The following is a 12117-nucleotide window of genomic DNA, read 5'->3' as shown; positions in this document are numbered from 1 at the left end:
TTATTTGACGCATGGCAATGTCTGGTCTTGATAATGCCGTCACAGTTTCGTCTTGCTTGTAAAGCGGGATGCGCATTCCTTAAGCTTCCCCTCATGCTTACCAATCACAGTTAAGAATCAAGCATTCCCACCTAACGCAACCATGATTAGGCCTCATCACGTGATGTGATTTCCCTACCACCTCCTCTGCCCCTAGTCCTTCTTTTATATCCACAGACCAACGTCTGATGACACTCTGGCAGGTGTGCAGTGGCCCACTTCCTGAAGAAGGCCAGACACCCTATAACCTCTACGGTGGCGAAGGCCGTCGTATAAATACTGAATAACAAAAAACAAATGCACATGAAGCACTGCAAGGAAAGGTATGAAGCGCCCTTAATTGAATTGTGGGAAACAGAGTCATTTCATGGTTAGCTAGTCAGTCTTTAGCGCAGAAGAATAAGGACGTCTGCTGTGCCCTTGGGGACAATGCATCCTCAGGATGCTGAAATGTCAAGCAGACAAGCCAATGAGGATGTAACGCCTGAAGGGAAAGAGATGTTTGATTGTATTTAAATCCTCCACTGAGAGGGAAGGCAGCCAGCTCTACTCCTCTGAGAACCCTGAAAGTGCCCAAACAGCAAAGAAACTGAGCCGGGGAACCCCATGAACATCTTAATTAAACGGTGGCTGAGCTACCCGAGCATGCACGAATGCAGGGAAGTCTTTCGCGAAGAACTAAAGGAGTTCTAGCTCTTTTCTCTCAAGATCAGCGTTACTTAAAAAAAAGAAATTGCAACCATGATGCATAAAAGGACTGTGGTTGGGTGCTGCGCCAGTGCAAATATCTGTTTGAAAAAAAGCAGGTATGTGCATGAAAATCTATGGAAACGTGTGTGCAGGGGCATGACTGCATGCCTCTGTACAGTTTTTGCTGGTAGGTAGTAGGCATGGGGCATTAGCGTTAATGCAGCCCACACTCCTGAGCAATAACCTGGAAATCCAGCTCTCGTCTGCACATACATTTATGGATGGTGTGGTGAACCAGAAGAAGGACTTGGACTACAGTGGATCAAGTCTCAACCTGATTTATTTAAATGAAAGGAAAATACCTTACTGTAATACTCCTCACCCGATCACTATGAGGGAAGCTTCTTGCCATCTAAACTGAAATCTAAGGGTGCTTGTGGAAGTCCAGATCAAACTAGTCCACAGTCCAACCCCTAAATAACTAACTGGTGCTACCACATTAGAACATCTAGCTAAAAGAAAAAAGGGAGGCTGGCTCAACAGAGTCTAGACCCTACTGAGTGGAAGAAATTCCATAGATCAGGGTATTTGACCCATGTTCATTTTCATTAGAGGGGCTCCCACACTCCTTTGTAGCCTCAAAGTGAGCATCAGCCTGGCCCAGCTTGTAATTGACTGACCCTCAGTCTCAAAAGTTCCTTGGAAATATATTGTCACAGTTCACAACCTTCTTACTGACTGTTAGTTAAAAACACAAAATGTCCTCTGTGTTGTTTCTTTTCCCCCATTGGAAAAATAATTCTTCTTTCTTTACTCAGAGTTCAGTAGTGGTCAGATCACTCCAGGATTCTTTTTGAACACACTTCTCTGTGTTCCACTTCAGGGCGCAGGGACTCCCCAAAGTCCTGTGGATGTTCAGTAGGTGTATTGATTCTCAATCCAATTAATAAACATGGGCTACTACCCATTTGATTTTCCTAGATTCTCATACTGTTGTTGGCTTCCCCGGACTCAACATATAATGTTCACATCCAGTTCACTCTGCTTTACACCCTTCGTCAGCTTTCCCAGCCTTGGTATGAAGCATGAGTATTTATTTGACTCCTCTGCATATAGGGCTTGTGCCTGTTAGGTTCCCTTAGATTCTCTTAATCTTGGTGGCTTCCCCGGCCCTGATATGCAGCGTTTGTATACTTTCCAGCCTCTTTTACCTGGCTCAGGGTTCCTTCCTGTTCCCCCAGGCTTTTGCACAGTTGTCGACTTCGGCCCTCTTGACAGCCAGGGTTCGTAGCGTCACCGGTTTTCCTCACATTGGGAGCGATTGCTTGCCTCTGGGATCTAGTCTTGTTGGTAAACACACTCTCCGCTCTCTCTCCTGGTCTCAGCGTAGGTTGCCGGGTGCCAACCCCCTGCTTTCTAGTGGTCGTGCCTGAAGGGAAGACAGTTCTCTTCACTTCTCCACTTCTCGCCTCACCGGAGATGCTTCCTTGGTCTGATTGTCTGCCTCTCAGCCTCCAGCTGGTGGGTCTCGCTGCTTGAACACCACTGGTTTGCCCCTCCAGGACGGTGTCTCCAGAGGAGCTCGCCTCTGCATAGCAAGGACTCTTCCCCCCTGCGTAGGAGTCTCTCCTCTATTTGCAGCCCATGATGCTCTCACGCAAGTCATTACAACATCCTTATTCTTAAATACCACTGCAAATTACCAGCAGAGAACAACAAAAACAATGAAAAGGTGGGGGCCGGGGGGAACGTGAAGCGTTTCCCTGAGGATGTTTTTGGCGCTGCACACGGCCAGCGAGTGGCCGTGGGGGGCAGAGCGCCTCCTCAGGGTATTTAAGGGTCCAGGGAAGGTTCAGGAGGCAGGCGACGGTTGGAATTGGTGATTGTATCAGTCCTGTTGCCTGCTCCCGAGCCTTCCCTCAGTTGGGCTTTTTGAAGGGGTTATCAGTAGAGGTGAGGAATAGGGCATTTTAGCGCGTAGGTAGATATATAAAAAAAAGAACGTTTTATAGCGGAGGTACCTGTAAATAAGGTATCTCCATTTTCTTACTTGGGGTCGGAAAGCGCTGTTGGCGGGGTGTTTACGGGAGCCGCTGTAGTTTAGTTGGTTTTCCTTTTTAAGTTTGCAGGTTGTGGAGCGAACGTTTCCACCGTTTCTAATTGGGAGGAGGGGGTGGTGTAGAGCGTTGGGGTTAGGAACGCGGATTCTTGGCCAATTCATTCTTCGGGGGATTTGGGAAAGTTGCCTGCCAGCGTTTTCTCTTTTAAGAGGGCGTTTTATGGGCATTTGCTGTTTACGTCATTGGCAGCCTGCAGCTCCGTGTCCAGGGACCGGGGTTTTTCTTGCACAGATACAAGATGAAGGACGCATGGACTGTCTAGTTTCAGTGGGATCATAGCTGGTCAAGTGGCACAGCGAGTAGAGTGCTTGCTTTGACATAAGTGCAGAGCCTGCTAACGCAGGTTTGAATCCCAGCGGCGCCAAACTCAGCCTTTCATCCTTCCGAGGTCAATAAATGAGCACCACACACCGTGGGTAATAATAAGCAGCGCTCAGAGTAGTGCTTTATAAATGCCAAATTATTATTATTACTATTAAAGGGACAGGTCTATTTTTCCTTGATTGCTTTACAGTGCGGTGCATCTCGCGATCCACCAGGGGGAAGTGTGGGAGGTATTGTGTTCAAGTAGATCTTGTGTCTGGTGGGTGTAGGGTTTTTGCTGGGCACTGTAGAGCAGGATTGGGGGGTCTCTGAGGGCGAGGGCATTAAGAGGGGGCAGTATTTAGGGGGTAAAATAGGAAAATAAAATTAAAAATCATAATAAATAAATAAACAAATATACTATTTTGGTTTACATATTACCAGTGGGTTTTTATGAGGTGTTAATTTTACGCTGTTCAAAGATAGCAGTTTTGGCATTTTGGGTATAGGTCCAAGGGTAGGTTTTGGCTCGGGGCTGTAGTTTAGCTAGCTTAATTTTCAGGGGGCATATTTTTAGTGCACAACCAGATTATTGGTGCACAATGGTGGGCCAGGGAGCTAGCAAGAAGGGTTTGGTTGATGCTTGGGCTCTGAGGGAGGCCCTGGAAATTATTAGCAGGGCATCTAAGGCCCAATTGGAAGGGGTGGTAGGGGAAGTAACGGGAGAAGGGGAGGTAGGTGGGGGCAGGCCGCAGCGTAGAGCTGCGGCTGATGGGGCTCTCGCGGTAGTGGTGGCTTGCACCCCCGCGGCGGAGGGAGAGGGGAGGTTTGGGAATCCAGGGGCAGGAAGATGAGGAGGGAGATAGACAGGAGGGCGTCCGGGGGAGAAAGGATTTCAGGTGGGGAGCCAGTGAGGGAGGGAGTGAATGATAGCCCTAGGGAAGCTAGGAGTGCTCAAAAAGAGGTGGGTCAAGGGAACCACGGTGGGGGCGGTGATGGGGCGCAGAAGGGGGTGACAGGGAAGAGGGGATAAATACCTGCAGAAGAGTGCAGGTGGGAGAGGTCCCCATCAATTGAGGAGGTTAGAGTGGGGCGCAGAACGGCCCCCCCAGGTAGAGGGAGTGAGGGCGGAGGGTGCTGCGCAGCCCCTGCTGTTCAGGTGGAGGTAGAGGGTTTTAGAACGGCCCCTCCTCGGTCAGCGCAAGGAGAGCCTAGAGGGTGCAGCACTGCCCCTAGCGATGAGGATTTCAGGGTGGAGGACGGCACGCCTCGCCCGAGAGAAGAAGACCAGGCAGGGGTTTCTGCGGCCCCGCCGAGAAGACGTCAAAGGAGTGGCGGGGCGGACGCCCTGGGCTCGCACGAAGAAGATCAACTCAACTCAGGCATGAGCTTGCATCCACAATGGTATTTAAGGGGTGATGAAGTTGGATTGGAGGATTATGTGGGCCAGTGGGAGGTAGAAGGTTATAGGGCTGTAAGGGAAAGGGGGGGGGGAGAAGAAGTTTGAGGTGGGATCGGGAAAGGCAGGTGCAGGGTGGTCAGGGGGCAAGATGTCGGGGCAACTATTGGCTGGGTGAGTCTGGTGATATGTTTTGTCCCCGCAGTAGGAGCCCTCTAAGAAAAGAGATGAGGAGCATTGGTGTGGATGCCAGACCGCAGACGGGCTGTGTGGAAAGAGGTGAGCGGGAAAGGGAATGGGCATCTGCATGGCAGAGGGGGAACATGAGAAGGGGGACGGGAAAAGAAGGGTCTGGACTGCAAGGGGTAAGGATAGAAGTTGGTGTACAGGCCATGGGAGCCTTGGGGGATGAGAAGAGCATTTGCTCAGTGGAGGTTCAAACGGACAAAGTGGTGGAGCCATTGGTGCTCGAGGTGCAAGTTGAAAAAGAAAAGGAAGTTGAAGTGAAAGGTAAGGGGAAAAACTGCCATACATGGGTATCACAAAACCGTTGGGGGCACACTTGATGGCAGCGACCAGGGAGAAGATTCATGCAGGGGAATTTGTAGATGTTTTTAAGTTGCTCCATAGGGAAGTGAGAGCAAAGGAGGGGTCTAAAGAAGAATAGAGGGAACTGGCTTCGCACCCAAGGGTCCCGGTGACTATTGAGAATTGGACGTCAGCATTTATCATTTATGCGTGGCCCTGCTTAAATATATGGACGTAATTAGGAAGGCTCTCATGAGTTTTGGGGGTTTTGCCTGGGTACGCTATGATGAGGAATTCAGAGAAAGAATGGCGGAGAACAGTCAGGCGGTCTGGGGGGAGATAGACATGGATCTTTGGCTGCAATGGATGGCTCCAACGAGGCCTGCCCCGACATTGCACACAGCAAGTGGGCTGCCTGTGCCTTACTGGCCCTTTCTTGGTCACCCCGCCCATGAGGGGGTGGGAGGAGGAGGCAGAGGACAGCCCTCAACAGCATGTTGGGCGTTCAATAAAGAAGGCTGCATGAGGTGGATGTGCAAATTTAAACACGAGTGCAGCAGGTGTGCGGGTCGGCATCCGGTTACAGATTGTTTTCAGGCAGTGGACAGTGGATCAGGGCGAGGAGCGGGGCAAGAAGGAAGGGGGGAAGGACCGCATGCCAGGTGAGTTGGGGAGTGCTGGTAGGTCGGGCTCAGTTTATCGTAAAAGGAGTGGGGGGCACAAGGTTTGAGAGGTTTTAGGGGCGATCCAAAGGGGGTAGGAGTGGGGTGAGGAGGAAGACGTGTAGGTAGGGCAGGGGAGGGCCGCAGGGGGGATGTAAATGTGGAAATTGTAAAGGGGTGGTGGCCGTCGTTTGGAGGGCATGAACGACGGTGGCAAAGCCCTCATGCTAGCCGCATGACAATGTGAGTAAGCTTCAGGCTGCATGGACGGAGGTGCGGGAGCGCCTTTGGTGCAGCAGGGGGAAGTGATGAGATGGGTCTGCATGGACAGGGGTGCAGTAAGGCCCCTGGTGCAGCTGGAGGAAAAATGTGGAGCAACGAAGCAAGGTGCTGGAAGAGGAATTTATATGGAATGGACTGCATGGACGGGGGTGCAGGTTGGCCCCTGGTGCAGCGGTGGAGAGGAGTAAGGCAGAAAAGGGGCCTGCATGGACAGGGGTGCACTAGGGCCCCTGGTGCAGGTGGGAAACGGGTGGTAATGGACGCAAGGAGCTTGAAGATCAGTTATATGGAATGGACTGCATGGACCGGGGTGCAGTTTTGGCCCCTGGTGCAGTGGCGAAGAGGAGTAATAAAGAAAAGGGCCTGCATGGATGGGTGTGCACGTGGGCCCCCGGTGCAGGGGGGGCAACGCAGGGCCATATAAATAAGGTGTTGGAAGGTGGGGGGCCGGGGTGAGCAGGAGGGTAATAGTTTAGAGGAAAAAGGGGGGCTAAGTGGGTTTGGGTGTATTGTTTAAATGTTAGGTGAAAGGTGCGAAATATAGGGGGACAGGTAGGAGAAGACCAGGGGTGTTTTCGGAGAGGGATAAGGAGATGGCCAGGAAGGATAGGGTACTGAGGAAGGTGTTACTAGTGGTGTGGGAAAGGTTAGGAGGTTGGAACTCATTAATTTAGGAGGGGTGCAGCATCTGTAGGTAGCATGCTGGGCTATTCAGAGGAGTAGGTGGACTCCCTCTTTCCTAAAGTGTGGGGCCTAGAAACCTATGGATAGAATAGGGTTTTTGTTGGGAACAAATAAAACCACACTTCCAAAAAGTAATCTGGTCCGTCTCCTGATTCTGACTTAACACACTTCTAGGAACATTAGTCACCTGCATCGGATGCCTGAACCATCTGTTATTGAGTTTCGGGGGTATCCCTGACTCGTGACATGAAAGGGAAGGTGGATTGTACAATGGACTAGGATGAGGTATCTAGTGCCCTTTTCCGATGGTGTGAGGTCTCTGAGCATGTAGAAAGTTATTGTTGGCCTGGAGCCATTACAGGATATGCTGATGGGGGACAAAAGCCATATCAGGACCCTTGTTTGTGTTTCGTTTTAAGGCTTTTTTTGAGGATGTGGAAGGTTAATAGTGCAAGGGTTTTTAGCATCTTGAATGCCATACTTTAAAAAAAGATGTATTGTTGCTTCCGATATTGAACAGGTGGAATTTAGGTATTTTGAGCATTTGGATAAGGGATTTTACACCTTAACTCAAAGGCTCTCTATAATATGGACATAGCCATTATTGGAATCTTTTGTTGCTTCTTGGGTTTCACAATTTCCCTATCTCACAGAAAGGTCATTGTAGATATGCTTGTTGTTATCAGTATCACCAATCGGCTATCAAACAATTTACCGGCGAGCCATTAAAAGGAGATATTGCCTTCCATTAGACAGCATTTCTCAAGCTTGTGAAGATGCACTTTGCATATGACGTCAGCATGTCCACATATGATACTGCACCTAACATGATGACCATATCAGGGATATGCATTGTTAATTGGGAATAGATGTCCTTTCTGGCTGTACTTTACATATTATGACATACCTAGCATGTAAGGCTATAATAGGTATTGGATGGTATTATCAAAATATAGTAAACTACGCAGTATATCATGGAAGCACCTGGGGATGTGGGGCTGCATTAGACATATGACTATAACTGCCGTGTGAGGCTATCACTACCATAAAATGACAGTAAATGGCCACATAAAGCTGTATGTGAATTCGAGGCAGTGCCCTGAGACTATCTTGTTTCTGTTGACTGTACCACTCGAATAGCACAATCCCACCTGTGGCAGATCAAGGCTGCACCCTCATTTAAATGTGGTTGGTGGCTAAAATAATATGGTGTCTGTTTTAGGAACTGTTTATTGCTCTAATACTTGTTAGCTTTAAGTTGTTTTTGCATCCACAGTGTTACTCTCGTTTGTGCCATCAAACGCCATGTGACATGACTTCATGTGGTATCACTGGATTGAAATGTCATGTGACATTACTTTGGATCTATGGATCTATGTGCTCACTGCAACGCCTTTACACCACATATATATGTGGGGGAGACCCCCCGCAGCTCCCCCAAATTAATATCATACTCTAAACCCCCCCACATATATATATGGTGTAAGGGAGGGGTTAAAAAGAAGAAAATAAAGTCGGCATTTTCGGCCGTCACAGTTCCCAGGTCGACATTTTTGTACAATTCCCATTACTTTCTGTGAGTCTATTAGGTGACTTTTGTCACTTTTGCTGCCCCAGCCCTTTTCATGAATTTAAGTTGCTGGGTAAATGTTATCTACTTATCAGGCTACCTCTGTGGCCATTGGTACCGATACAGTGGGTTTACTGGGTTACACTGATGAGTGAGCTATACACACAGTAGAGAATATGTTTTTAAGGTTTACATTGGGCAAACATGTATCCTCCGTCCTGATTACTTTTTGTATTACGAGTTGGGACCATAATATCCCACATGGCTTGTATGCACAAAGCATCGCAGCATTCTATGGATCCCTGTCTGGACATTCCAGCTTCTTTTACCTGTATGCTGCTTAGAACTATGTTCTTCAGTGATGCCTGTTCTAAGAGCACATGTTTTTATACATCAAAACAAAATGAAGTAAAACACCTGTTATAGTATCCCAGGGTATCTCATTACCAGGCATAGAAGGGAATTAAAGAATATCTATTTAAATAATGTGGACACCAACAAAGGCACATAAAGTTAAAATCTTTCTGGCACACTTGCGTTTTGGTCTACTACTGACCACTGCTAATGTGTTATGGATGGAGGGTGACAAAACAAACAAAACAGAGGTATGTACATGCTCTGGCGAGTTTATTCCATTGGAGGCCTTGGCTCGCTTTATTCGTCTCTGTCCACCCTACTTCAAGTCTAGAAAGACATTTATGTCAGTATGAGACAGTAGGGATTGCAGAGGTATTAGGGCAGGAATCCTGTTAAAACAGATGATAAAAAACATGGTCCAATCCTTGAGAAATTGCATTTTCTGCAACGAGCTGCCAGCATTCCAATGTTGCAATTCCTTAAATATATCTTCTATCACTTGTATTCCTTGGTGCATTATGTTCGCTTATAGGGATTCGTTTTACTCCGAAATAAATTGATTGATTGATTGAATAAGCAGAATCCACCTAGAGAGAAATAAAGGGAATTTGGCATGTATGTTTTAGCACAAAGATCCACAATACCATTTTGCACAAGTTCTCAAAATGAGCCAATTTATATGTCTGGGGTTCTATGCTGCATTTGCGAGACATGTGAAGTTTGCGTCTGCAGGTGGCAGGGAAAACCACCATGTTTCAAATTCAGGATTGGTGCATTAGTCTTCACATGCTAATATTGTCTCAGCTCTACATAAGAAGCAGGAGGGTCCATTCTGTAAAATAATACACGTCGGTGCACCCTAAAGGTGGACTCATTTGTTAGTCGGCCAAAAAGGTCTTGGAGACCCCGGGACTCCTCCACATTGATGTGTGAAGTCAGATATTGCTAGCAATGAAAAAAAGCTTCTGACTGGCAGGGAAAAGCGCTTGGTGGTTGCCCTACAACTTTCTCTTAGAACAGAGGCTAATACCGGCTTGCATCTAGAGTGCTAGACATGTGATGAGGGCCACATTTCTGAGGCGGTGAGGCATCACTGACCCGCACATTACAGGCATGGACAGGGAAGCAGGCAGCACATGCACACTTATGCCACAAGGGCACGCTACATGGCATGGTCTACTTCGCCTCATCATTAAAGTCTAAGGGCCTGATTCATGGAAGTATTTTATAATGGCGCAATCCCATAGGAAAACGTTTCATGAATCAGGCCCTTAGTTTATAGTAAGCATTCATTCACTAGGATTCAAAGTGAAATTTGAGCACACAGTTCACACGTGTCTGCTCAATGCAATTCATATCCAGGTATAAGAACATGGTTTTTCATGCGAGTTCAGTGAAAAGAATGCACAATGTGTCGACCAAGAACATTATTATATCTTATGTTAAAGCATCAGCCTGCAACCTCCTGTTCCTCTCCAAATGTTCTGGACTACGACTCCCATGATCCCTGAGCATTGACTCTGCTGGCTACAGCTGATGGCAGCTGCAGTCGGAAACATCTGGAGAGCCAAAGGTTGCAGAGCCCTGTACACATGTGCTCTTCTACAACAAAGCGTGTAACTCAACTAGCAACGGCATGCTCTCCATCAACATGTGTGCTCCCCATCTAACATGGTACAAGCTTTGGAGGCCAGAGATGACATGTATTCATGTCGATATCTTCCACGGTTCAGTCTTTACCCACCCTTTGGGGTTGTGTGGTTTTGCTTACTTCGAGCAGCGCCGGTCCATGCTGGATACCTAGGCACGCAATCTAGACGAGCTGCTCTAATTGAACATTCTTTTTAAAAAGCCTGTCCTTCCTCATATGCTAGAGGCTTTTAAGCCTATTGCTGACATTCCCAAAGTTCAATAATAGTTTACATTAAAAATATGTATTACAAACTTTCATCACCTATGATGAGTGTCAAAAATGTTATGTACTGAAATACATGGTAAAGTATAGTGCACAGAAACCACACTGTTGTTTGTAGGCGCTTTAGAAGCGAAAATACAAATAGAACTGCTGTACCCCGAAGGACGAGCCAGGACATATATCCCCCAATCCCAGATAATAGCCCTCCCGTTAGTTCCGCTGCAACATGATATTGAATTAAAACAGCAGAAACAGAAATCTCTTGGTCTACAATGCTGAAGTGCAAAGGCCAGGTGCATGATTAACAATGCACCTCGATAATGCGACACATACATAGCAGCCAATAGTAAATGCACCTCTGTGATTCACGATTCTGCACCAAAGTGAAGCAGTCACAACACACATTGCACATTCTACAGTGGAAAATGTGCACGATTGGGGCGCTGTTCTGTGCCCTAGTTATCCAAAGGGCCTTTACATTATTTACCTCAGGCAGTAGGTTCTACACACCGCATGCTGTAAATATCCTGTGTAATCCCAACCCACTGGATATGCTAAAAACAGGGGGAGTTTCACATACCACGTGTGTTGCTACCATACTTACAAACGAGGCCCAAACAGAAACCCCAGCACTAAGCACTATCCTCTGTGGCTGTTGCCCGCCACAGTGCACCCAATTCGTTTTTTAATGAGAGTGTGGCAACGGGTTTTATCTTTTTTCCGCCCCTCTTTCGTGTTGATATCAAATTAATTTGACAGCATAAACAGGGGTCCCGCAGAAGACCGGAGCGCGGATTATCCTGCTCCAGCATCTGCCTCTGTAAACACGCAGCGTCGGGTGAAAGGAGGGCTCAGTGGGCATTGATCCGCCCTGATCACCCCCGGCTCGCCCCTCCAATCCTCCACCGGCTCCAGCAGCTCCGCCATGACAGCTTTGGGCGACGGCCTGTCAGCGCTGGCTGCGCCAGGCAGCTCCATCTTGAGGGAGCCACTTCTCGGCTAGAAATTGCTATCCACTTTTCAGAAACAAATATATCAAAAGTCGCCCCTCCCCCACATCAACGAGCTTTCACTTACATAGGATAATGCTTTTGCTGGAGGATGGGCACAATCTCCACAGCCTCACTGGAACGCGGAAGCAAGAGATCGCGGAATCTTTCTGTGAAAAGAAATGGTATCGTGTTATTAACCATACAATGTGATTTCAATGTCGACGAATTGATTGCGCGTTCTAATAGTTTCTTTCACATTCTTGTCTTCAGGCAGCTAGAGGCACACTCAAATCGATCATCAATGGACCTTTGTTAATGTTGCGCTATAGCCTCAAATTACAGTTTTGTTCGATAATCTAGGTTTCATTTTATTAACTACGCCTAATTAAAACAAAACATACCTGCTCGTGCTCACAGATGCCCCATCATGCAATACAGAGGCATAGAGCACACCTATATGGTGGAATGTATACATATCTTCCATTCTACTAGACAAACAATTAGAGATGTGAGGAAAGTGCAGATATAGAAACAGATGGTGGATTTACAAGTTACACATAAGTACAGTGTGTGCAA

At 47.5% G+C, this 12117-nt stretch overlaps 1 protein-coding gene across 1 annotated transcript in view; it reads right to left on the bottom strand.

Moving 5' to 3' along the window:
* Positions 1–12117, bottom strand: part of NOX4 (NADPH oxidase 4) — a 1243038-nt gene that overhangs the window by 306524 nt on the left and 924397 nt on the right. The window contains exon 13 of the mRNA XM_069639431.1: positions 11627–11708. Coding sequence (XP_069495532.1) covers positions 11627–11708 — 82 coding nt within the window. The remainder of the gene's footprint in view (positions 1–11626; positions 11709–12117) is intronic.

This window comes from Ambystoma mexicanum, chromosome 7q, assembly GCF_040938575.1.
Source record: "Ambystoma mexicanum isolate Mex_15411 chromosome 7q, UKY_AmexF1_1, whole genome shotgun sequence".
Classification (NCBI taxonomy): domain Eukaryota; kingdom Metazoa; phylum Chordata; class Amphibia; order Caudata; family Ambystomatidae; genus Ambystoma; species Ambystoma mexicanum.
The sequence above is the reverse complement of the archived record's forward strand: the minus strand, read 5'-3'. Positions and strand labels throughout refer to the sequence as shown.